Source organism: Acomys minous, assembly GCF_964271855.1.
Source record: "Acomys minous genome assembly, chromosome: 5".
Lineage (NCBI taxonomy): Eukaryota > Metazoa > Chordata > Mammalia > Rodentia > Muridae > Acomys > Acomys minous.
This window is the reverse complement of record NC_140494.1, coordinates 104930284-104957599: the sequence shown is the minus strand read 5'-3', so window position 1 is coordinate 104957599 and position 27316 is coordinate 104930284. Positions and strand designations below refer to the sequence as shown.

The 27316-nt window shown below is 49.9% G+C and overlaps 1 protein-coding gene and 1 long non-coding RNA gene across 2 annotated transcripts; one reads left to right on the top strand and one right to left on the bottom strand.

Moving 5' to 3' along the window:
* On the top strand, positions 1-15947 carry LOC311598835. Its single transcript, XR_014779679.1, has 4 exons — positions 1-76; positions 4408-4664; positions 13084-13372; positions 15022-15947. It is a non-coding gene; the product is annotated as an uncharacterized lncRNA (long non-coding RNA).
* On the bottom strand, positions 4804-17445 carry SCN2B (sodium voltage-gated channel beta subunit 2). Its single transcript, XM_084784283.1, has 4 exons — positions 17177-17445; positions 9822-9988; positions 9323-9533; positions 4804-8596 (listed from the first exon to the last, which is right to left on the bottom strand). Exons 1-4 carry the CDS (start codon positions 17244-17246, stop codon positions 8397-8399), a joined length of 648 nt encoding a protein of 215 aa, XP_084640409.1. The 5' UTR covers positions 17247-17445; the 3' UTR covers positions 4804-8396.
* Positions 17446-27316: the final 9871 nt, after the last annotated feature.

Sequence of the window (27316 nt, the reverse complement as noted above, 5' to 3'; positions counted from 1 at the left end):
AGAGGAGACATGCTGGCCGGACAGCCCCAAGCTGGAGAGGGGTGTGTGCCCACTTCTAGAAGCAGCTCAGAGATAGGTGAGTCCTGGGCATCTCTTTCTTGGGGATCACCCTGGGGTGGGGACTGAAGCCCCTGAGCAGAATCTTAGCCACCCTAACCAGCACCCCAGAGCTATGTTTAACTGTTTCCTGGGTTCACAAGGCACGGGATGTGGAGGCTTTGGGAAGGTTTGTCATACATTGCAGCTGCCGTCCATTGTACGGCTCTCCCGTTTACGAAGTGGCCACATGTGTGCTCCTAGAAACCAGGACCTTGTCCTGCCCCTCAAATGGGCACCTGATACAAAAATACAAAATTGTGTTGAGTTCCAGTCAGGTCTCCCTAAATATTCTAACCCTGTGTTCTCCATGAACATTTTAGTTGGGGAGGGGGGGGCGAGAGGGGGGACAGCTAGGAGACGAGGTATGCCCAGAGGGGAAGAAAGGATGGTGTAGAAAGGAGGAAGAAAATGGAAGAGGGGAAGTGGGAAGGAAACGTGGGAATGGGAGGTGAGGGAGTTTCCCAGGTGTGACAGGCTGTGAGAAAAGGTCAGGGATTGAGAGAACTCAGACCAAGAGGATAAGGACTCACAGGCTTTCAGCGGTGACAGGAGGAGTTAAAGGCCAAGAGGGAAGAAGGTGGCCAGCAGAGGCCGCCACTGTACAGACAGGTCTAGGGAGTCAGAGCGCCAGGTTCAAATGGGACAATGGAGGCCCCTGGGAAAGCTCCGCCCCTGCTCCCTTTGACCCCTACATTACCTATGAGCATTTTGGAATTGGCTCAGCTCACCTTCCTTCCACCTGCCCCTATGTCTTTGCCCCAGAGGAAGGTGGTCCACAGTCGTAATGATACAAAGTGACGGTTTTGGCTTTGCAAAGCCCTGGGCTTTTAAGTCAGCTCTGCAGTTTCCTGGCCACATGGGCTTGTTTGGACAAATGCCTACTGCAGCAGAACTTTGTTCTTTCGTCTGCAGAAATAAGAAAGGGATGAACATCTGGGGTGTGTTTTTATGATTAACCTGGACTGACAGCAGGTACTTAATAAAGGGTGGCTGTTCCTATAGGGTCTCTCCAACCCTCACTCAAGCCCGTTTAATCCCCGGTCCTGTCACCAGGGACAGCTCCAGGGGACAGCATATATGCGACAGCAGCAGGAATGTGGCAGATTGGCAACGCTGGGAAAGGAAAGAAGGAAGGAAACACCCATGGGGGAGGGGTGAAGACTTTCATCTTTTATGTATAGTCTTATCTGTAAGACAGGAGAACCCACAGCCCTGGCTGGCAGGCCAAAGAAGGCAAGTCAGACTTGGCTCCGTCTTTGGAAAGAAACTCCACAGAAGCACCTGGCTTCAAATTTCTCACCATCTTCCAGCCTATTTTCTTAGGGATTTGCCAGCACTCCCACCCCCACCGCTTCTAAGTCATGTAAAGAAGATGTCAGTAAGGGAACATAAGTGGGTGAGATGGGACCTGCGTTCAATCCCCCAGGATCCATGTGGCGGGAGGAGAGAACTGATTCTTGCAAGTTGTCCTCTGACCTTCATATGCGTACACAGAGGCAAATGCACAATCAATCAAACAAGCAATCAATAAACCAACCAATCAATAAATAAATGTGAAAAGTGGGGCACAAAGGTACGGAGAAGGTCTGGGGAAGAGCATGGCCGGGTAGAAAGATGAAGGGATTAGTATTAGTCTTACTTATTTCCAAGCAAGCAAGGGTTAATCCTGCTTCTATCATGTGACTCCTAAAATGAGGGCTGTGAGGGTCATGGTCAGTAGTCTGAAAGGCTATCTAAAGGGACAGTCAGATACTTGGGTTCTCAACACCGCTAAGCTATGCTTGAGTACCTTCCAGAATGGAGATGCCGTTACCTTGGGAAACTCGTCACCTGAGCAGCCACCTTCCACTGGATCAATAATTGCCTCCGCCAGCCAGTCTGAGTGTTTCACCTCAGGCAGCATGAGACCGGTCTGATCCTTGTGACCACAGCCTTCCCTCACTGTGTTTGCCAACAGCTAGAATGCACACTTCTCTTCCTGGCTGAGCATTCCATCTTCCTCTGCCCTTGTGCCCATGGAGAGGTGGGGCAGGGGACCTCTCAGTTGGCTGGGATAAATGGCTTGTAGACCCAGTTAAGAAGCAGAGGCTGCTGGGGTTGGGATAAACGTGGCTTGGCTGTGACAATAAGGAATGGCCCCTTCCACATAATCCCAAGTAGCCAAGTTCAGTGTCCGGGATCTGCTCAGTTCCCTTCCCTGTAACACCTTCTGAAAAAAGTCATTATTGCCAGAGAAAAAGAAAAACTGCATCTCCAGGGCACCCACTACCCAGTTCTCTGATCCTCTGTTCTCCTTCTACCTCCAGCCTTTCTCCCCCATCTTAGCCTGCCTGGGGTCTTTTCTGTCCAATGGGAGAAGGGGGTTCTTGGCTAATTCCTCTGTATGCCATGTTAGAAGTCAAAATATGGGTTTCAGCTGGGCACTCTGCTCCTCGGTCGGCGGAACTCTCACCCGCTGGCTGGAGCCTCTCTTGAGAGGTGGCTGGCACCTTGGATATGAGAAGTGACTGGAGCCTTGGTAGATTCATGGTGGGACTCCGTGAGAAGGAGGACAAGCCAGCAGGGCTCTCTGGAAGAGTTCATGTAGAGGTGCCAGAAACAGGGAGCCCCCAAGGTAACGATGGTGAAGAAGTAAAGGCCAAGAGACACAATGGGTTCCTGTCCATCTGTCATACATCTAGGTGCCCAGTGGGCACCCTACCAGGCCCTGCTCCAGGTTTCTCTCACCTAAGTGTGTGTAGGCCACCCTTCCCCTGTAATATTAGTAGGCGATCCATACCAAAAAAAAACAAAACAAAACAAAACAAAACAAAAAACAGGCATACAAACCAATAAAGGCCAAGCCTGGTTAGAAAGCATGAAAATAGGATGCTGACCCTGAGAAGTGTAATTAACGAACAGTGGCCTTCCTGCCCCCGTGGCCATCAGGCTAGCCTGAGGAAGAAAGACCCAGGCTCTAGCCATGCCATCAGCCGACCCATGACTTCCCTTCCCTGGACTTCTGCTCTGAAAATCAAGCCTTTAAGGAAACAGAGGCCTCTTCTATACTGGCAGAGTCCACTAGCAAGGGGTAGGGTAGGAGCTGGGTTTCCATGAGCTTCTGTACTAAGCTGGACCAGCCCAGCACTAGATGGAGGCTATAGGAAGAGAAGCATGGACGTTTTTGAGCCCACTCCAAACCCTCTCTATGACTGATTCAACATCCAGCCTTAAGCAAATCCTGGTTCTTCGTTTGCCCTGTGTGACATTGAGGGGACCTGATAGTGTATTCTGAAGCTATACGTGTCTATGTGCTTGCTCCATTCCTGTGGTCCAGACTCCTTTCCCCATGATGGTCGCGAAGCTTGGTTTGGTCCTCTCAGCCTGGCTGAGGAAGTCAGTAAGCCAATAATGACCTGTCCAGAGTAGGAGGTAGGATGGCGAAAGTTTTCGCCCCCACACAGCGACTTGAGCTGTAATCAGAACTATCCCATCCAACGCCAAGCAGATCAAACACATCAAATTATGATAAATACCTGAATTCTCGCCTCCTGGAAGCCACGCCCAGTCCAAACCTACCAAGTGTTCTTAGAGAAAAAAAAAGGGGGGGGAGAATGGTGACATGAATAGACATGAGAGGCCTATGTCCACCCTGAAGGAACTAGGCACCCTCTCTGACATCCCACCCTCGGAAGGACTCAGGTCCTCCACGGACTAGGCACCCTCCTAACCCAAGGCCCTCTAGCTCTGTCAAAGCCGGCCATCTTTGCTTAACACTGCTGTTTCCTTCCTGGGGTCTCACTTAGTTGACACCTGTGGTGGCCACAAGCATTAGGGCTTCTGGTCCTGAGATCTTCCTGCAATAGCCCTGACCACTAACCACCAAGGAGGGTCTATGGGTCACCAGGCAACAGGCAGAAATGTGAGAGAAAAATGACCCATTTCTTATAAATTTTCCTTGACATTCAGAAAGTTTAAGCCTCTAGACAGAGGAGACCCCAGACAGAAGGTTGGCCTTGGTCTTGGTCTTAACACTGTTCACATTGTATGTGTGTGTGTGTGAGAGAGAGAGAGAGAGAGAGAGAGAGAGAGAGAGAGAGAGAGAGAGGATGGAACCCAAGTTGCTGGGTTTCATGGCCAAGCATCTTTAGCCACTGAGCCATCTCACTGGTCCTTGAATGTCTTAAGGCTGATTCAGCACTCTAGGTGACTAGGATACAAAGCTGATACAAGTGCAGCTGAGGCAGAGGCAACCTGACCTCCCACCAGCCACCCTCCTCTTGAAGCCTCACTGGGCCACTCTGACCAGCTGTCATCCTCTCTCTCCAGAATCCAGGGCAGGTTTGAGAGCTGTCTGCCCAGTCAGACCCTGCTAAGAACCCAGGAGCAGGAAGGATGGCCAATCTGCCTACAGAAAGAATAGGTGCTCGAGGGTCGTCTTCATCCCGGAGGTAACGAAAGTCTCCCCAGCAGCGGGTGCTTGGACACCTGTCTCAAAGACCTTACGGTGGAAGGCAGAGTCCTCCAGCGGCTGAAAGGGCAAATAGATGAAAAAACAAACAAACAAACAAACAAGAGCGAGGCAGGTAGGTACACTCTTCTCTGCAAGGCAAGTGCCTTGAGGCCTCATGCCCATCAGTATGCAAGGGCTTCCCATCGGGCTCCCAGCAAAGCCTTCCCCTACCCCAGTCTGCACCTTGGGAAGAAAGCCACACTGGAGAGAGGTTCAGGGGAGACAGTATGTTTATTGCAGCCAATAGACCCAAACAACCAGACAAACTGCTAAAGAAACTCAGCCTGCTCCCAGCAGTCAGGTCACAGAAGGCCGTTTGTTTAAGCGTTTCTCTCCCCCCAGCCCCCCAACCACCAAACAGGACACAGAGCCTAGATCTGCAAAAGCGCTTGCTGTGCAGCTGGGTTCTCCCCTAAAAAGCATGTGGAGAACATCCCATAATGTTCCTTTGGTAAATCTACTTGGAAACATTGAGACATGATCACATACACACACACACACACACACACACACACACACACACACACACACACCCGACAGACACATACAATGTAACTTTTGGGGTGGGCATAGTGAAGTGTTTTATATCTGTATATATAATATATCTCTACCTATATAGAAAGACTATATACAATCGCATCAGCAAGCTTCAATAAAGGAAGACATCAGCAAGAGGCACAACAAGGCTGTCGTCTATCCTTAAGACATACATAGGAAGAAAGTTTTCTCAATTCATCACCCGTTATAACTGCACCAAACCATTTCTGTGGCTTGGGACTAACTTCTTTGGACCTGGCTGCTATTTCCACCATCTACCTGCTTAACCCGATCTTGTGGATATTTAGCGGCCCAACTTTCCCAAGGAGACTCACAGGGGAACACAGAGCCAATCAGCCCTTCTGTTTTTATAAACTAGGAATAACTGATGAGCCCATAGCTGGAGGGGCAGGCAGCCAGTTCCAAAGCCAGTTCCAAGGCACCGCAAGGCATTTTCAGTCCTGAAGAATTGTGCTTTGTTCCCATAAGCTGAATCCCATGGGTTAGCCAGCCTTTCTATGCAGTGGCCTTTAATTGGGAGGCAGAGGCAGATGGGATGTGTGGAGGGAGGTTCTTAGAGGGCAGGAGAGGCAGGTTGAGAGCAAGGTGGTGGGAGCATGCAGCCGGAAGCTCAAAGGCCACAGTGCAGCAAGAGGGCAGTCAGCTGACATAAGCTAGGGAGCAAGCTTGAGCAAACGTCTCACAGTTTCCCATCCCACCTCACAGAAAGCCCAGTTTTGTTCCCAACCTCAAGCCCTGAGGCCCTAGAGGAGGGACTAAGCTGCTCCAAAAGAAAGTGCGCGTGAGGGCCAAGTACATGGGGCAGAAATGGCTCCTGACCCAGCCTAGGAGATCCAGAGATAGGCACCTCTCTCCCTGGATCCCATTCCGTCAGGGTGGAAAAGAAAAAGACCCCAAGAAATGTCAGCTTCTTAAAGAGGCAGCTTATTAGAAAAGCCCTCGGGGAATCTCACAGTGACTCACCCAAACCTTACGACACTTAGCAAAAGCAAAGTCCCTCATCAGTGCACTCTGAAAGGAGACGGCATGTGTGAAGTGAGGAAACTCCAAGCTGCAGAGCTATACACCACCGCCTTCGGTTTCAGACGGCTTGAGTGCTCATCTCTCTAGCCCTAGTTGGCTGGCTTCAAGGGTAGGCAGTATCCACCTGCTCCAGGCATCCGGGTGGCTTAGCCCACTCCCATTGGCAGTGTGTTGATTGGCAGTTAGATACTGAGCCAAGGAGTTTAGAACTTCCAGAAGGGTTAGATTTACCCTACCCGGGAGTTCTCTGGCTGGTTTCCCATCCCCTAATCCGTGCCCAACCTACCTGACCTCTGCAGCCCTCCTAGTGGTGCTTTCCCTCTTCCCTTGCAATTTCACTTTCCCAAACCCCAGATACGAGAGTCTCTTCTTTCTACCCTGACTCTCTTGTGGAGGTGCGGCTACAGAGGTGGAAGTAGATGCATAATAATAATAGTAATAGCAATAATAATAATAATAATAATAATAATAATAATAATAATAATAATAATAATAATAATAATAATAATCAACAACAATAATAATAACAGCAACAACAATCTTGGTCCTACAGTGCAATCTGGCAGTCCCTGACTCTGTTATGGCTTTATATGCACCCCTGGCACCCAGCACAGTGCCTGGCATAGAGCATATGCTCAATAAATGGTTGTTGAATTGAAGTGAATTAAACCGACCCTCCCATCTGCTATCATTGTCTCTTCTAGTTGGCTCTCCGATAGGCAGAGGCAAGTATTGGTCCCTGAGACTGTCATGGTCCTGTCTCCACCACACTCATTCCCTACCCTGGACAGCTGACTCCCTGAGCTAGTAGGGACTGAGTTCCTGGGAGGGGAGCAGGGCCGGCTGAACCTCACTACCACCACACAAGAATACCTCCTAGGCTTGAGGTTCTCCCACCAGGAAGTTCTAACTATTCTAACTGGGGACCAAGGAGCTAGAACACGGGCAATACTTCCAGCTTCTGTCAGCCACTGGGAACTTCAAACTCTCCATCTGAAGGAGGCTCCAGGCTAATTCTCCTCTGAGCATCTCCCAACACTGTGCTCTCTGACGAGCCGTTTCTGCCCCGCCTTTCTCCCTAGCTCTGGACTTAGATAAGTTCCTTATAAGACAATAAAACGGCAGTGAAAGTTGGCGTCCCACAAGAGTGGCTTTCTCCCCACCAAAGGGAGTTTTGGGGGCAGGGCTCAAAGGCTCTTCCAGTAAAGCTCCCACATTTCCCTCCAGCTTTCTCCTCCTTCTTCTTGCCAAAAGCCAGACGGAAACCCTGGCAAGGGCAACTAGAAACGCCCAAACTAAAGCCCTGCAGGCAGTCACCCCCTATACACAGCCTCCCAACACCCCGGTTCTGAGCCTTGGTGCTACTGGCTAGAGCCAAGGTCATCAGCCATCTTGGAGAAGGCAGCCACCGGCACCACTCATGCCTCAGCAGACGCGGGTCTCCTGATGAGGGGACCTCTTCTAGGGTAGGGTATGATCCTACCGGGCGCCATTTTTCCAGAGCTGCTCCTGCCAGCATCCTCGAGAAAGCAGTAGTCAACAGTGAACCAGAGCCTCTCTGGAAGCAGCTAGCGATAGAAAGGAGGCCAGACCACAGTCCTCTGGACCAAGGCTCATGACCAGGAGCGCCTCAGCCCTAGTTTTCTTTGAGTGCCCTGGAAATGCACATTGCCCCCACACATGATAGGACCCCATTTTCACACCCAGCCTGATGGCTGTTCTGGGCTGGGAGTAGTCAGAGAAACACAGCAAAACCACCATGGATCCTTTCCATGGTGCCTCAGAGCCCCAACACACACACACACACACACACACACACACACACACACACAGCTAACCCCACAGTTTAAACCAACACCAGACCAAACCCTAGACAAGAGAGGCAGCCGACCTCTTCTCCCACTGTCCTCCCTCCCCAATCCTATCTTTGGGACCTCACACATGTGTCTTTCTTCCTCAAAGACTGGCAGGCCACAGCCCTTCTCTGTTCTCCCTGGGACTCACATATCTCAGACATCAAGGCAGTTTTCAAATGGAAGGGAGGGTGGTCACCCTTGGTATGGGGTGGGGGAGTGGAGGATGGGAAGTGAGTCCCCAGGTGGATCCTGGGGGCCTATTCAAGAGAAGCACACCAAGAGAGAGAGAGCAGGCAGGGTCACACTGGACAGGGCAAGAGAGTGAGAGGAGACGGGACCCAGGGAGGGGCTTCAGGGCAGGCTGCCAGCTACTTGGCGCCATCTTCCGCGTTGCCCTCGCCATCCGTCTTGCCCTCCTCCTCAGTCTTCAGGTCATCCGTGCTCAGCTTCTGCTCTTTTTTCCTCCTCACACACTTGACCACCATCAGCACCAAGATGACCACAGCCAGGAAGCCCCCCACTGAGGCACCCACAATGACTGCCACCGTGGAGTCCCGCTCTGGGGGCACTGGGGGGGAAAGAAAGCAGAAATCAGGGAGCCGGGAAGGAACTTCCCTCTGATGCCCCTGCTCCCCAAAATATGAGGGGATCCAATTCGGCTCCTCTCCATAGACATGGCATTAGACAATATCACAGCAGCCTAGACCACTAACCTCGAAGTGTTCCAACCCCTCCCCCATGTCTCCTCAAAAAGTCCCTTCACCCCTAGAATGGAGTATTTAAAATCATGGCCTTTAAGATCAGACCTAAATCTGATTCTAGAAGTTAGGAATCATGTGGTCCTTTTTTTTTTTTAAGATTTATTTATTTTATTTATTGTCACATTATAGATGGCTATGAGCCACTGTGTGGTTGCTGAGAATTGAACTCAGGACCTCTGAAAGAGCAGGCAGTGTTCTTAACCACTGAACCATCTCGCCAGGCCCCAATCATGTGATCTTGAGAAACTTAAACTCTTGAATCTCAGTCTCCTCATCCACACAATGGGTGCAACAGGCCGTCTCTCAATGGGTTCTGAGTGGATGAACTGAGGTAAAGCCTATGAGAGCTGCGGTTATTATTAAAGTTATGATCACAATTGACGTGTTCCTTCAAGGACCCGGGGGAAGGCACCCCTGGGCTTTCTACCAGGGCAAGCACCTGAAGATGAGCTAGGAGTCACCGCTTCCCTGAAGTGCCCTGAGCTAAGCTGTGGAGGAGGGTCAGTTTCTTTCAGCAGCCCAGTCACTCTTACCTTCTAGAAGGACCTGCAGGTAGATCTTGCCGTGTCCACGGTGGCGGTCGGGTGGGTTGGTGACATAGCAGTTGTAAATGCCTTCGTCTTCTAGCTGAACGTTTTTTAGCGTCACTGACACATCGTACTTACTGGGGTTCCCCGAGAACTCTACACGGTCTCCAAAACGCTCCAGCTTCAGGTTAATGATCTTCATCCGGAATTGGAGGAACTGGGAGGAAGGAGGGTCAGACAGTGGGGGAGGCTGGGTGGGTAAGGGGCTTTGGGGATCATGAGGACCACTCTTTTCGCATGCATCTTTTTTTTTTTAACATGGGAAGAAAGGGAGTTAGCCTCAGAAAGGCCATCCAGTGGTGATGATATCATGCCCTCTGTTTTAGACAACCCCACCCAGGGTCTTCTGGGGTCCTGGTCCAATGCAGGAGAAGGGAGGGGGAATGTAGACTTCACACTTTGGGGCTCTTGCTTCCCTCCACTTTCCTCCCTGACGGGAACTTACCATCTCCTCTGAGCAATTATTACATTCCTGGTAAGTCCAGTTCAGAGAGAACTGCTTGTGGTTCACGGTATAGCAGGAGTTGAAGGTACAGGGCAGGCGTGTATCAGACCCGTTGAGGACACTGAGAGTGCTGGGGACCGTGACTTCCATACTCCGCCCTGGGGGCACTGCAGACAAAACCACAACCGGATGAGGATGCTCGGTGACAGAAGTGGAGGGTTGCAACCCTTCTGTAGTCAGCAGGCAGCAGATGGAGAGAGGCAGAGCAGAGTTAGGGGGCAATAAGCCAGGCTCCTCTCAGCTGCTGTTAGGAAGGCAAAGCATGTGAGGGGCACTAGACGTGGTTCTTAGGAGGAGAGCGTGAACAGAACGGGTATAGAACACAGCCGTCAAATTGTCTACCAGGCCATGGACAGAAAAGGCCTCAGCCTTTTTCTAAGTCCACTTAGAAAAGTGGACTTGGCCCTACCTACCCCAAATGCCATTTCTCTGCCAGAGGCTTCACTGCGCTTGCCTCGGTTTCTCCTTCTCCATCCACTACAGATCACTTTTGCTGTGCCAAAGTCCCTCCAGGGGAAGGAAGCACCAGTGTCCCCACAGTGCAGCCAGGGAAGGGCCTCACCCCTTCCTCACCCAGCACAGACCACTGATCATCCCCAGGCTCGCACAGAGAAGAAAGAGGGCACACATATCGGGGAGAGTTGTCCCACAAGAAAAAGGCTGCCACTCTGAGGACTTGCCGCTCAACCTACGGGGCTGATCTCCCCTTGGGAAATGCCGTCCTGGAAACCCTGTGGCAAAAAGCTGCTTCAAGTTGGCAGGTGGCAGGGTGGGAACAGAGATCTCTCTGAAGTCCTGTAAGAGGCACCAGACGTAGGTCAGGCCTGGGTGCTGCAACTGAAAAAAATAAAGTAAAATAAAATGCCACCTGGGTACTCTAAGCAACAGAAGAGCTGAGGGAGGGCAGATGAGCTGCCCAGGGCCCAGCAGCTACAGAGACATGCCCTTTCAAGGTGTGAAAATGTCACCCCGGGCTGCCTCAGACTAGCCAGAGCTTAATTATAAGATCATCTGCCAGGACTGTTAAAACTTCATTCTAAAATATTAGCTTAGTATCAACAGGGCAGGGAGTGCAGGCCAGGGTTTTGCAGGGTTTGGGGTGGAGGTCAGGCAGGCCTCCTCTTGTACCCAGGCTGTCCTGGAACCAGCTACGTAGCTAAGGATGACCGTGAACACCCACCTACGTCCACTTACCAAGTGCTGGGATTACAAGGGAGCGCCACACCGCCCAGTTTACTCACTGCTGGGGATCATGCATTTGGGCAGGCAGGCTACCAACAGAACCACACCCCTACTAAATACATGTAAATTATCTACTGTGTGCCAGGTGTCCAGTCTTAGGTCCTAGGAGTTGTCACTAGTATGAAGGCAGAGTCACTGCATTTCAGGGCTTGAATTCTGGTAAGGGGGCACATCACAACAACAAAAATAAGAATGTGGCTGTCTGCAGTGTTATAGGGCCTGGGCTATAAGGTAAGGCAGAGGGGAGTTGTTTGGTTCAGGGTAGTCGGGGAGCAAGGCTCTGAGAGAACGCTGTTTATTCAGGCAGCATCTAACTCAAGAGAAGGAATTAGCCATTTCGGAATATCAAGGGCCACATCCCCCTGCCTGGATTGACCTTCACACATCAGAGAAAGAGCAAGATAGGGCAAGGTAAGACCTGATGTCAAAGTCGGGTAAGGACCAGGCCAAGAGGCAGAACATAGGAGCTGGGATGATTCTGGGGAGTTTAAGGGTGGGCTGTGGTCTCTCCGGGATGCCAGCTGAGGGAAAGTTAACAGCTACTGACATGGGCAGAGACACACACACCCCCACCTCACTCAGGTTCCATCCCAGCTCCATCCAGGCCTCAGCCTCCTCCTCCAGAAAGCCCGGCTCACGACACTGTCACTGGGTAGTGAGGGTGACTAAAATAAGTGCCAGGTGTTCAGCAAATGGAGGATGCTACTGACCTCATTCTCCTTAAGTTCTGCTTTGAGGGACAGAAAGGGCTTAAGAGGTGAGGTGAGGGAGGGGGGGAGTCTCTAGTCCTGACCTCCCCTTGCACTACCCCCCCAGATCTAGCTAAGAAGCCTAGCTTCGAGGATCCTGGTTTTCCAACAAATGTGCTGGCCCCACCCCGCTAAGCTGTTCAGAGCACCCCCACAAAGGGCTCCCACAAGGCTCAGAACTTAAGGACAGTCCCCAAATCACTGGAATGGCCGGGGGGGGGGGGGAGGCTGGAGGCCTGTGGACCTCACCTGCAGGGCCAGTGTCTCCAGGTGAGCGTTGAAATGTTCACAAAGGGGAACACCAATGGTGGTGGGGGGTTTGGGGGGAGCTGATGGGGCTCCTCCCAAGAGGAACAAAGCCTGCTAGCTGGCTCTCGCACTTTCATATTGAGTCTAAAAGTACCTGGCACAGTGCCAGGCAGGAGGAAGTGTGCAGAAGATATTAACGCCACCCCCACACTGCAGAGGCTGAGAAATCCGAGGAAAAGAACTGATGGAGGCTTGTCCTGAGTTTACCTTCCACTCCAGGGCATTCCAACCACTCCAGCCCCTCCCTTGAAAGAGCTTCCACCTTCCAACTCTCCCCCCCCCCACCCCCCCACCCCGCCAGGTCCCAAAAACGCCCTATGAAACTAGCTGGCTCTGTCAAGTTCACCCTCCTCCACCTGCCCCACTCCAGGAGTTGAACTTGAATGTCATCTCGCATCTCCCTTCATCTAGAAGAAGCCAGCATGCCTCCATGTCAGGCTGCAGAGCTGCAGGGCAGCCAGAGGCATCCTCAGGCTGGTGGCAAGGGAGACAGAAAGGTGCAATGCGGGTTCCCCCGGCTTGAGCCCTGCAAGAGGCAGCAGACGGGATTCGTGTGCCCTCTAGTGGCCATATACGTCAACTATCCAGTCCCGTCAGCGGAGGAGAAGGAAGTGGGTAGGGGGCTCCCCAAACTAAAGGAAGCCAGAGCTAAGAGGGCCTCCAGGGTTGTGGGTCTAGTGGCATCCTTTTACCTGTAAGGGAAGAGGGGCTGTGAGACACACTCTGAGAACAGGGACAGGCCAAAGCTGGGAAGATGGCTCTCATTTGCTGGCCCAAGACTCAGCAACCCCCTTCTCCCCCCCCCCCAACCCCCCCCCCCCCCCCGCCCAACTCATAAGAATCTCAGGGGTGCCAGGCTGAGGCCCGAACCTCTCACCAGTTTAGACTTTCACTAAATCCAGCAAAGCATTGGTCAAAGCCAGAACCGAGAGCGAGATCCCGGTGCATCTGGAAAAATAGACTGGTCCAGCCAGGCCCACGGACAGAGACCTTCCATCATAACTGCTCGACCGCAGTGCTGCTGCCATCTCAGCATTCTATAGCTACCTTGCTGAGGACACGTAACTGTCAAACACCCTCGCCAGTCACTTACAGCCGAGGAAATGGAGCACAGAGAAAGCGAGTGACTGCCCCAAGTTCACAGCCAGGGAGCAATGAAACTAGAACCTGAACCCACGCTGCCTGGCTGAGGTGAGGAGGTGGAGCTGGGAGGGGGTGGCATTGTCATTTCAAGGGGTCCTAATATGAACGTGGCAGCTCCAGCCCTGCCCCCGCCCCTCAGGCAGGATCCCCAGCAGACAGCATTCTATTGAGAAACTCCACCACGACTTTCCTAAAGTCCTATTTGGTAGCAGGTCTGAGGTGTAGGTCTCCTGATTTCCAACTCTGAGGAAGGAGGCAATGGGTGTGCCACCCCAGGACTCCATGCAGCTGGGTCCACCTGTCCCTAGCCATCACTGTTCTGCTGGGCCCGTGGTGCAGAGACCCCTGCAACCAGCTCATCTGCCAAGCTCTCTCTTCTAAAGACTGGAAGTAAATTCCTTTTACTCGTCCTTCCAGCCCTAAAGCAATCTCTAAGTTTGTCTTATTCTCGAGAAAAAGAAAAAGAAGAAAGAAAAAGAGGGAAGGAGGGAGAAGAGGAGAAAGAGGGGAGGAGACACTGTCCTCTGGGACAGCCTCCGCCTCCCAGGCAAGAGTGACCTCTACTTCTACATCCTCTCCTGCCTTTCCACTCAGATCCGCCTGCCCAGGTCCCTTCCCCCAGGCAGCCAGAACCAAGCTGCACACGTGTTCCCTATTGCTTAGACACCAGTGGCTTCCTGCTGCCTTTAGGGCAGAATTCTGGCCCCTGGGTGTGGCTCCCAGGTGGCCTTTTCCCATCTGGGGCACAGCTGCACATCACAACCTCCTCTCCTGCCACACCCCATCCCTCCACGTGACTTGCTTCTTCCTTCCTCCCACCAGGCCCTTGTTTACGTTTTGTTGTTGTTTGCTTGCTTGCTTGCTTGCTTTAGGTTGGGAAGTTTGCTCACCCTCCTCCTTGGAGTTCTTCCACATTAACCCCAAGCCCCACTCATGTGGCACAGCTTGGGTGACATCTTCCCCACTGTCTGGTCCTCTCCCAGTCAGGATTCTATTTCTTCCGTGGGGGCCAAGTGGCAGAGTGCTCAAGCCTGGGCCTCTAGAGGTCTTGGTATGATCTTAGGCAAGATCATTAGCCTTCCAGTGCCACAACATCCTCATCTGTAGTACAGGGGACACTAATCCTTCTGAGGCTATTGGGACAACTAAACGACACGCTGTATGTGTAACGTTCAGCACAGCTCGTGGCACACAGCTGTTAGCAAAAGGTGGTTCCTACCCTTAACACCCCCGACATTCTGACAGCACACACAGTGCTGGGCTGCTGTTGTTTACGTACCTGTGTCTCTCAAGAGACTCTGGTGAATGCCTTCTTATTTGTGTTGCTATCCTTGCATTCAGAAATGCATATAGCACATAGTAATTGCTCAATAAAATTTTGTTGTGGGGGGAGGCATTCTCCTTCATTCTTTATTATTATATATTATGTTATATAATATGTAACATATTATATATAATATATTATTTATATTTTCCCTTAGCAGCAAATATGTGTAGTCAGACTGAGTGAGGACTACACTCTACTCTCTAAGGCCCCTCAATTATAATACAGACCTTGATAACCAGGCAAGTGGCTGAAAAACTAACAGTCTTGATAAACACTCTGGAGCTTCTGCCATGGTAATACATGCTTGCCACCTTTGCAGTCATCCCCACATGCCTTGCCTCTGATACTCTGCCTCTTCTAATATCTGCAGCATCCCTCCATCCCGGTGACCAGTGCTACCACAGCCAACCAAGTCCCATTGCTGAGTGTATGGACCACCAGAGGCATGCCTCCTCGAAGCTTCAAGTTCAAGGTCTCCACTCTCACAGGCCTGCTGAAACCATCCATTTCTTTCCACTGCCCATTGCAGCCCTCATGCACAGGCCCCTCCATCCGGGTGCCATCGCCCTCAAGCCCAGATCGGCTAGTCCTGTTTCCAGGGCTCCTGGCCTTGTTCACTTAGATATGGCTGCCGAAGACAGCCCCTGTCTTGGCATGAGGCTGTGGCTAACTGCTGAGAGGCGTCCCTCTGTCCTCCAGCTCTGGATTTCTGTGGGTGCAGACCACTCCTCATCCAGGTCCATCCTCTTTTAGCCTGCCCTTGAGACTTCATACCAATTAATGCTAACAGAGCAGTAGCATTTCCTGACCTTTGGGGGCAGTAGAACCCAATATGAAAAGAGAATGTGCTAAGTCAGGCATGTGGGAGTTCAAATCTCGGCACCCCCCTCCCTCCTATGTTAGCTAGTCACATGACCCAATTGGATGAGGTTCTTAACTTCTCTGCGCCTCAGTTTCTGCCCTCGAACACAAGTATCTACCTCAAACACCTGCTGGGAGGGCTAAACAAAATGTGCCGTGCCAGGGCTCATGGGAAGCATTCCAAAAGGCTCATCGCTGGTGGCCCCAGCTCTGTCAGGTCACAAGTTCACCAAGCAAGAGACAGTCTCCAGTTACTGGAGATGTGATGCTCAGGTTGGGCAGCATCTTGCCCACTGTTATGAAGTAAAGAGCAAAGGTAGCTTTAAATGTAGGTCCAGTTCCACAAGAAGGAACATAGAAGACCCTTAACATGCAGGCTACCTAGGCTTTTCCGGGTCACTGTTTAGCACTGTGGCCCAATACCCAGCATGAGGGAGGGAGACAGGGAGGGGGAAGGGAGGGAGGGAGGGAGGGAGGGAGAGAGAGAGAGAGAGAGAGAGAGAGAGAGAGAGAGAGAGAGAGATTGAGAGAGTTTGTAGTGGGGAATAGTCCTATTTACGATCCTCAGATTTGACCCTTGGGCGCTGCTGAGGGAGTTTAAGAGCAAGGACAAAACTGTTTATAAAGCAGATTTAGAGCCCAGCACGGTGGCACTTGTCTATAATCCCAGCACCCAGGAGGAGACAGAGACAAGAGAATCACTGAAAGTTCGAGGCCAGCCAAGGCTACAAAGTGAGACCTTATCTGGGGGCGGGGGGGGGGGGGGGGCGGGGGCGGGGAGCAGGCTTACAGATAACCTTCTGACCCGCCCACCCAGCATGAAGTCCCTGGGGGTTCACATATGAACTAGGCTTTGGGATCCTACCTTCTGACAGGGTGGGGTCTACAAGGCTGGGCTGGGCCCCCTGAGATTGGCTTTAAAGGACCACACCTTCCCCCTCTGGTTGGTTCCCTGTGTATTTTTCTCCTTTTTTCCGGATCCTGGACACCTCAACCCTTCTCCATTCCATCTGGCCCACGCCAGGGGTGCCTGCTCCATCAGCAGCCGCTGTGGTGTCTCTCCTCCCCACGCCAGAGCCCACCCTCAAGCCTCACTCCCCACCTCCCCCTACATATCCCAACCAGCTGGTGGGACAGACAACTTTCTGCCCCCCCAACTCTCTCTGAACCCTTAAAATCCACCGGATTCCAGGGAACAGGGCTCACAAAAGAGACTTTACAAATAAACCAGCTCTCATCGGACACAACTAAAAACAAAGATGATGATGATGATGAAGATGGTGGTGGTGGTGGTGGTGGTGATGATAGCAATAATAATAATAATAATAAAATACCTGAAGAGATTGCAGAGCAGCCTAGCTCTGCCCCACCCCCACATAGGTCCACTTGAGGGAAATCCAAAGGGGGAAAAACACATCTTGATAACTGTGACCATTTTCATCCCCAAACAACACTCACAGCCCCCACCCCCCCATCAACATTTCTGAGACCAAGTAGCCCAGCATCCTGCAGTCCCAGCTGTCCGGCATGCCCAGCACACCCCTTCCCAAGGACACTGAGGGAAGTGCTCCCACTCTTCTGTCCCTCCCGCCCCTGCCCCCTCCTCTTTCAGATGCAGCTGCACTTCTGACCCTTAGGAGCATGCAGATGTGGTTCTAACTTACCCAAAGAGAAAAACAGACTGAGCCCCGTGAGACTGAAGGCAGGGCGAGGTAGCCAGGCATCCCTGTGCATTTTCAGAGACTGTGATGTTAGGCGGGTGTGGGCTATGGGAGAGGGTGATTGAGGGACCAAGGACCACAAGAAAGAAATGGTTAGATGCTAAAAAAGAAAATGCACGATGTACTTCAAAGACATATACAACATTAAGGAAGCTTTATTTCCATCTCTCTAATATGGCCGACTTGTATGTGGCTGCTAAAAAGAGAGGGGGGTGGTGTGTAAGGGAAAGGGAGGAAAAAAGGGGGATGGAGTAAATATTGTGGTTGGTGGATTTCAGAAAGCAGGTGGGAGGGCATAAAAAAAGATATTCCTGGAAGAAATTATGTTGCCGGATATCTTTACCCTCTAAACTCAGAACTATATCAAATCCTGTCTTTCTATTGCACTTGAAAGGATTTTTAGATTTTGAAAATTGTTAGAGAGGTCTAGATGAGGTGGCATGTGCCTGCGATCCTAGAGAAGCAAAGACGGGGTTGATGTGAGTTCAAAGCTAGCCTAGGCTTCAAAGCAAGACCCAGTCAAGGGGAGGAAGAGAGGGAGGGAAGGAGGGAAAGAGAGAAAATTTAAAAAAAAAAAGAAAGAAAGAAAAGAAAGACTGTTGGAGTTGGAGCTATCTATTTATGTCAAAGAGCTGTAAGGAAGTCCTTACATTTATCATTTAAATTCTCATTTAAAAACAGCCCAAAGACTATACTTTCAGGGATCATTTCTATAGTTCATAAAAACAGCACAAAGGCCAGTGAGATGATTCATTGGGAAAAGGCGTTGCAGGCTGATGACATGAGCTTGAACCCCTGGGACAGGACGCACCTGGCGGGAGGAGAGAACTCAGCCCTACAAGAGTTGTCGTCATCTGACCTCAACGTGTGTGTGTGTGTGTGTGTGTGTGTGTGTGTGTGTGTGTGTGTGTGTGTGAGACGCCTGCGTGCTCTCTCTCTCCACACACACACACATACACACACACACACACACACACACACACACACACACACACACACACGGGAGGAGGATAGATAGATAGATGGAGGGGCTGGAGAGATGGCTCAGAGGTTAAGAGCACTGACTGCTCTTCCAGAGGTCATGAGTTCAATTCCCAGCAACCACATGTTGGCTCACAGCCATCTATAACGAGATTTGTATACACAATAAAGAAATAAATCTTTTAAAAAATTGTTTAAAGAAAGATAGATAGATGAATAGATGGATAGATAGATCATAGATAGATGGATAAATAGATGGATGGATAGATAGATAGATAGATAGATAGATAGATAGATGGATGTAAAAACATGCCACCCCCAGGGAAAGGTTGCTTTGTGGTGTTTGGAGTTCAGGGAAGTGGGCAGGAGGGTTCTCAGGAAGTAACGACTTCCTCATTGCTCTAGCATTTCCACAGAAAACAGAACACGCCAGAGAAGGCCAAATGTAAACACCTAAGAGACTTTCACAAGAGAATAGAATGTGACCCTCTGAGGGACCCTGTTCAAACACACCGACAGGAAAGGGACATCCTCTGAGACAACAGGAGCGGGGAGCAAACATAAGCTGGCCGTTGCTCACGTCAACAAATAATGTCTAATGTCGTCAGGTGTCATAAAGACAGTGCCTTTGTGTTTTTAATACCCTTGCCTGTTAGCGACACAAGGACAGGTGAAACTGAAACAGACTCTTAAAGAGGAAAAAACATGGATGAGAGACGTGAGTAATGTCACTGATGGTCCCAGATAATTTGTGATGCCTGGGGTACAGTTCTCTTTGCTCTGATACGTGTTTGAAACTTGTTATTTCAAAGGAGGCAAAACAAAAACAAAAACAAAAACAAAAACAAAAACATCAGGCTATCACAAGTAGAAGAACTTGAATAGAAGTGACCCTAAGCAAAGAAGGGGACAAAATCAAGCATATCTCAGGTTCTTATGCAGCCATCGTTATTGATATGCATAGGGACGGACCACAATTTGATCTTAATACTGTCACCAATTTACACGTGATAGCGCAGGGCAGGATTCAAACCCAGCTCTTTTAAAGACACACACACACACACACACACACACACACACACACACACACACACACCAGCAGCAGCAACCTGCCCCTGCCCCGGCCCCTCATTCCACGTGGTTTATCACCAGGCAGTCTAGGAGACAGTCTAGGAGCAGGCTATGAAGAAGTCTTATTTTGCACAGTGAGGAGCTGAGCGTAGACTTGAGAGTCACAAATCAGGAGGTGACGACCATCCAGGGAGACCACAGGAGGAGTGAATGTTTTTAAAGAGGAAGTCAGAGGAAAAACAAGAGGTCCAGCCAGGTCTCTGAAGCTGCCCGGAGGCACAAGACCCAAAGCCAACTGGAGCTTCAAGGCAGGGCTGTGAAAGGCAGAGAGGTGACAGGTCCTCATGGTGCACTGACGCTGTACCCAGTGCCTCAACCTACCGTGGCCCCTGAACAGAGGTAATTTCAGGAGATTGTCTCCATCAGTGCCCGTCCCTATCACTCTAGGGCCCTGAGGCCTCTTCCACAGTGCACAGCTCACAAGTGTGTGCCCAGAGGGCCAGACTGGCACCGCTTGGACCTCCCGCTCCGCTCAGGCCCATCCAGCCAAGTCCCTGCCTGCAGCACCACCAACCGGGCTGCTGCTGCCTGCCGCAGATACTTTTCAGCCTAGACCGCTCTCTCGCTGTAGATTTTTAGTTTGACGTAGCCGGCCTCCTCCTTTTTTCTTAATGCAGCCTATGGTGCCTTGCGAGGCCCAGAAACTAAGGGAAACTGCTCTGCTGTCTCACTTGACCTCATTCTGTGTCTCGAAGCTCGTATTTAATAGTCACCTGAGGCAAGAAAATAATCCTACATTCGTCTGCTTTTCCCTAGAATTTAGCTAAGAGCTACTAAGTACTCCGACTTCAAAGAGCCTTGAGCCAACTCAGACCTCCTGGATCAAGGACCAGGGGTAACCAGATCAGGCACCAGGAGATGGGGTCTGGGGTCTGTGTCAGAACTTCCCATGTCCCACCCAGCCCTCAGTTGTCAATTGTTGCAAGGGGCAAGCCTCACCTAGGAGCCAATGATAGCCCAGGAAACAGAAACTCAGAGGTGTTTTGCAGACAGATGACACTAGTAATCAAAGATGGGCTTTTTTTTTTTTTAAGTGAAGCACCCTGTGGTTTTGGCATTTCTGCCAGGTGTCATTTACCACTGAAGATTTTATTGGACAGCATTCAATTACCTACCCCGCTGGGAGAAGTAGAGTTAGAAATAATCCAAATGGAGGCAATTTCCTTTTGCTTCAAAAACGCATAGTCCAGGCTACAGGCATTTACCTGGGAAGCTGATCCCTTGCTGGCCTCTTTGGTGTCACTTGGGAACTGGTTAGGAACATAGAGTCATAGCCCTTGTGACGAACTCCAGAAGACAAGAGCAGAATGTTTTACACGGTCCCTCTAGGAGAGTCCTGAGTATATTAAAGTTTCCAAGTTTGCAAGCGGCAACAAGAAGCCAGAATTGGAGGCCTGGAGCCGATGGCATCCTCGGCTGATCTGGAGAACGCACGGCTGCTGCTGCTGGGGTATAAAATAGGGCTTCACAAATCTCTCTGTTGCTCTATTCCTTCTCAAGCCAGTCCGTGTCAGGTGGGGGTTTTGAACCCTGCACAGCAAGTACATCTCCACCTTGGCAGTTTCTTACGGATGCCTTTCCTCTTCCAAATACTCAGCAAGTTCACAGTCTCAAAAATCTGCTCCAAAGCTGGAGGCATGGCTCAGTGGTAGAGCATATGCTTAGCTCGTTCCATGACCTGAGTCCAATACACAGTGCGTGTGCACACTCCTCTTCAACACATACATGCGCGCGCGCGCGCGCGCACACACACACACACACACACACACACACACACACACACACACACACTCCAAAGCCATCTACTCTGGACCTTCTAATTGCCTCTTGATTCTGTGCCCTTGTGACTCTGGGCACAGTCACTCATTCAACACAAATCAGGCATTATAATCCCCCCGTTATCCGCAGAAGATTCTGTGTAAGACCCCCAGTGGGTCCCTGAGACAGTGGAAACCACTTCAGTACCTAGACAGAAAAATGAGAACAAAGCTAGCAAGTGACTAATGAGGGGATGGATATATAGTATCAATACACTGGACAGAGGGAAAAGGTACACGCCTAGCCTGAGAAGAAACAGGAAGGCACAAGATTTCCTCATGCAACTCAGCTTCAAATTTATTAAATGGAAAATTCCAGAAGTAAACACTTTTTTTGTTGTTGTTTTCAGACCACAGCTGACCATCGCTAACTAAAGCCATGAAAACCAAAGCACGGGTGCTGTGGTATACTAGAGCATCTATTCAACAGCCCTGTGTGCTAAGTGCTGGGTGAAACTGGAGACCCAGAAATAAATGAGATACCCTTGCCTCTGAGATCACCCATTCTAGACAGGGAGCTAAAGGTACAAAGACACAATTGAGTGTGATGAGAGCAGTCTGGCCTGCCCGGAGTACAGTAGCAAAATTGTTATTAATATTGTTGCAGTCTCTGGGCTAACAGGAATATGGCCACTATGTAACCACACAACTGACCTCCCAGCTAGACTGTGGGCTTTTAGTTGATGGTGTGTTGTTCCTCCCTTCTGCTGATCCCTGAAGCAGATGGGAATTAGAGGATGTCTAGGGATATATTTGGAGAAAGGGTAGAGATTCCTCCAGCGTGACTACCCAGGTAGGGTCCTGTGCAGGCTCCTCCACTTCCTACGCGGTCTCTAGCAAGGTCTTGACCCATGTGGAGTTAGAGGCACAAGGGTCATAGAAAAGGCCTAAGGCCTCTAAGAGAAGATAAAGCATCACATGAAAGAGAAGACAAGATAAGAATCTGACCAAGTGTAAAGACATGTTGGAAGATTCGAGAACTAGATCGCTCAGGTGAGACCCAAGCAGAGCCTGGAAGGAATATCGATTTGGGCAGCAAGGATGGCAGAGAATAACCCAGGCAAGACTCAAAAGAAGGAAGGCAGAAGGGGCAAAGCAGGTGCATGTTTACTTGTTTGTTTGGTTGGTTGGTTTTTTTAGAAAGAATGCCATGGTGGTTCAGCACAGATGAGAGGACAAGATAGGGCCAGAACACAGACGACCACAAACACACAATGTGCAATCAGACAGGGGTCTCTGAAAGTTCCAGAACCTCCAGTTCCTATTTTGGAGCAGGAATATCACCATTATTCTGGATATTATGAGAAAGATCTTGGCTTTGTGGGAAAGCACTAAGTTCCCTTAATTTTATTTATTTTTCTTTTTTTGAAGAAGTGTTCTGTGACTCTGGTTTTACAGAAGTGGTTAGAGATTGCCTGACCTCCCTTGAAGAAACTCCAACCACATCTGCAAACCCAGCTGGCTAGGTCAGCAGCCCTGAGAAATATTCTCTATGCTAGGAAGACTACCGGTCTGGGTTAGACTGCAGTGTGCTTAAAATCTAAAGCCCTTTGTCTCTAAGAAAGAGTAGGGTGTCAGTGTCAGCATAACAGCCCCCCCCCACACACACACACAGCTACCAGTTTTGCAAAGATAATAACCCATATACATGCATGATCATATTGACTAGCTTAGGCGAGGTCAGGATATACCAAGAAGGGACCGAGGAGCAGAGGGCTGGAGCCTTTAAAGGAGGCCCAGCAAGCACCTCCAATTCCAAGAGGTGCTTCTAGAATCGCGAGAGAGTCTCCATTGTTCACGGGCAGCCCTACCCCCTCAACCCTTGGGGCTGCTTTCTATTGGTAAGGGCCTAGATGCTTCTGGAATCCTACGGGCATGGTAGCATCTGGTGTTCTCAGGTCCCAAAATACTGATAATTCACATAGAAAAACTGTTTTGTTGAAAGATGAGGAGACCCAGCTTACTTGGTCTCCAGCAGCCTCATGCCCTTCAGGACTGTCTGCTCTCAGTTTCCCCCTCCTCCCCCAAAGTTCTTGCCTATGCTCGGCTTCCTTACATGCTCCTCCTTTGGGTGGAGGGAGGAATTTAGGTGCCTGCTCAAATGGCTTTGTGCTCATAGAAATCAAAATTAGCAAGGGACTGGAGCCGAATCACCAGAAGGCACTGTCATCTCTACCACTCAGTTTTGCTATTCGGACTGAGTGGCCGGGGCGGGAGATAAGAATGGCTCGGAAGATAAGAACATTGTTTACTCTTGCAAGGGACCCAGGTTCAATTCCCTGAACCCACACGGCCGCTCACAACTGTCTGTAACTCCAGTTCCAGGGGATCCAATGTCCTCTCTTGGCTTCCAGGGGTACTACACATATGTTGTATGCAGGCAAAACATCCATACAGATATCCATAAAAATAAACACTCTTTTAAAGAAAGAGTATTTATTTAAAAAAAAAAGAAAGACTGAATGAAAGACTGGCTAACATCACATAAAAAACAAAAGAACCAGTTACTGAATGGCAAGAATTGGAGCCATGAATCAAATTGGGCAAACAAACAGGGTTAGAGGGCTCAACCCAAGCAACAATTGTCTACGCTACTTCATTTAGTCACTGGGGCTGGAGAGATGAGTCACTGGGTAGGGTTCTGTTGCTAACGTGACAACCTGAGTCTCCTGGGGTTTTGTTTGTTTGTTTGTTTGTTTGTTTGTTTGTTTTGGCCAACTTGATACAGTTGGAGTCACCTAGGGGGAAAAAATGACTCAGCTGGGGAATTGCCCCATTATATTAGCTCATTGACATGCCAGTGGGACATTTTCTTGATTAACGATTGCTATGGGAGGGCCCAGCCTGCTGTGGGTAGTGCCACCGGGACAGGTGGTCCTGCATTGTACAAAAAGCAAACAAAGCAAGCCAGTGAGCAGCACTCAGCCACAGCCTCTATTTCAGTTCCTGCTTCCAGGTTCCTGCACTGGTTTCTCTGTGTGACGGACAGTGACACAGAAATATAAGCCAAATAAACCCTTTCCTCCCCAAGTCGTTTTTGGTCATGGTGTTTATCACAGCAACAAAAAGCAAACCAGGACAACCAAGGACCCACATAGTAGTAGAAAGCCAACTGCTATAAACTGTCCTAGGACCAATACAGACACAACATAAATAAATAAAAAATAGACTCCATAAAGTGCCACGTTTATGTAAGAAAGCCTCAATTTAGCATGGTTTGACATACAACTTTTTTTTTTGAACGTGATGCTAATGTGAAAGCCATATGCATTCATTAGAAGCTGTACTGTGAGTTCCGAAGTTTGATCTTTTCCCAGGCTAGTGATAGGCAGTAACATCCTCTCCCTCAGTGCTGAGTGATGGCAAGTCACCACAGCCAGCCACGTAATCACAACCAAACCCCTGTAGTGTGGTGTTGGTAAGCTGTGATGTTGTGCAGGTTAGTGTGTTCTATGCACTTTGACTACATGATGTCTGCAACCCTTTCTAAGCCAAGAGCATTTATATGGGAAAATAGGCTGCAAAGCATCCACATAAACTTTTGGGTATGAAAAAGTAAAAGGCAGGGCCCGGGCTCGAACACAGCCACTTAACTTCAAAGCCTTCTCCCTACACTGTCTACCTGCCACCCCGCCCCGCGCCCACCCCAGAAGAAGGCGGCTATGGGACAGCAAGCAAGTAGGATTTTCCTGTGGTCTCCTGAAATATTAGTATTTGATAGCTATGGATCTACCTCAACTTTAACTCTATGCCTATAAAAGGAAGGCTTTGGGGGAGCTAGGGACGTGGAGAGATGAGGGTTTGCCCTCCTTCCTCAGTCCTAGCTGGTGAGCACAGAACGGAAGCCAACTGGAACGAATCAAGTGCAAAGCTGGACACGTCTATGCTTCCGCACAGTGCCCTCCCTCGAGGGTTAAGCTGCCCCGTCCTTCCTCAAGCTTCTGCCTCAGTTGCTTTCAGACCCGGAACAGGGGGTGTGAAATCACCATCCATTCACCTGATTCTGTGTCCTGAAAGCCATTCTCCAATACACACGGTTGTTTAAGGAAGCGGAAGTGGGCTCCTTAGCCCAAGAAAGAATGTCACTTAATAAGCCACAAGGTTCCTTCCTCTGTTTCCACACTCAGTTATGGAAAGCCCCAGCCTCTGCTCTGTCCTGGAGAGGATGCTGCCTTTAGCACATGGCCACACAAGCCTTGTTTAACATGAGCAGATGCTCTCTGTGCCTCCCGAAGAACAAAGAGAGAGACTTAGTGACTCTTTACCGTGGTTCCCCAAGAGCAGACGGCAAAACGGAATAAACTTAAAACAGCCATGTCGTGTTCAGAGAGTCTGGGGAATCATTTACAAATGTAGCCCTACTTGAGAGTGAATCAGATGTCAGAGATGCAAGCTAGTGTGGTGGGTTTATCCCAGCACTCAAGGGCCTGAGGCAGAAGGGACCCCCCACGAGGTCCAGGCTAGCCTCGGCTACAGAGCAATGCCCTGTCTCCTTCATGTCCTTTTTTCCTGTTTTAATTTCTTTATTGTTTAAATTTTCTTTTATTTTATGTATATAGGTGCTTTGCTTTCACATATGTCTGTGCGTCACGTGCATGCCTGGTGCTCACAGAGGCCAGAAAGATCCCTTAGAACTAGAGGTACAGATGATTGGGAGCTGCCGTGTGGGTGCTGGGAAGTGAACTCAGGTCCTCTGGAAGAACAGCAAGTGCTCTAACCACTGAACTATCTCTCCATCCTGATTTTTAATTTTTTAAAATAACTCGCAGAGTCAAACTGGTGTTGTTCGTACACACATAAACACACTGGTGCGCAGCCGTCCACTGGAGACATGGGTGACGTATTAATGGACATACTCTGAAGAAAGTTGACTCTCCCAATAGTCATCAACTCCCAGGAGCTCCTCAACTAGAGTTGGGACCTCATGAACTTGTCCCCCAATGGAGTGTTGGTTGGCTAGATCTCCTGCAGATAGCCACTGCCGCTGTCAAGTCCAGAGGACATTTTACCACACTGTTCCCCACCCTCCAGCTCTTACATCGTTCAGCAATGTCCCCTGAGCCTTGGTGGCCTTGATATGGACATCCCATTTAGGGCTTAGCACTCCGCAATCACTTGTTTTCAGCTCTTTGACCACTTACAGATCTCTGCATTAACTGTGTCGCACTGCAAAGGAAGCTTCTCCCGACCAAGGCTGACAGCGGCTCTCATCTAGTAATAAAGAGCATAAATATTTGGAAAGCAGTTTCACAACACAAACATTTACCAAAACAGTAGCGGTAGGTCCTCCTGCCCCAGAACCCAGCACCTCCCCAGCTTTAAGCTTTTGGCCAGGTTTACAGTATCAGGCATGAACTTCTTCCTGTGGAGCGAGCCTCAAATCCAATCAGAAAGTGCTTGGTTGCCCACAGAACGACCATGTAACTATAGTGCAGGAGGTGCCTGGTCCAGCCCTAGGTAAGATCACTGATGCCACCTCCTTCAATGGTCTACACAGCACCTTCTGGCACTACGAAGGCTAGCCAACAAGGACGAAGATTTCTAGTCAGCTCCAGGCTGATTTCTCTATGTTTACCAAAGTGTACGGTGCCTTAAGCAATAGATCTTACCACTGAGTTGTGGGCAACACTCTGTCTCAGACAAGCAAAGAAACCAGTGACCCAGGACCTGGGCCCATGTAGCTCAATAATAGAGCTCTTGCACGGTGTAAACAAGATTTCACGCTGAAGCCTCAGTAATACAAAGGGAGGGAAGGACTTTGAGAAATCCTTAGGGAGAACTACACTGCCCCTGATTGGGCAATAAGGAGGAAGATTCAGAGGCAGAGGAAAGGCCTGAGACAGTCAAGAAAGGGTGAGCAGAATTTGATCCCAGCTGACCCTAGGAGCCATAAGTCAAGTTTAAGAAAGACAGGATTTTTGAGATAAACATGTTTATATAGTTTTTAACATTTAAAAATTTTTTATGTGTTTGGGTGTTTTGCCTGTATATATGCCCATGTATCATATGCATGCAGTGACCACAGGGGACAGAAGAAGAACAAAGATCCCCTGAGACTGGAGTTACAGTTATGAGGCACCATGTGGGTGCTGGGAATCAAACCTGGGTCCCCTGCAAGAGCAGTCAGTGCTCTTAACTGCTGAGCCATTTCCCT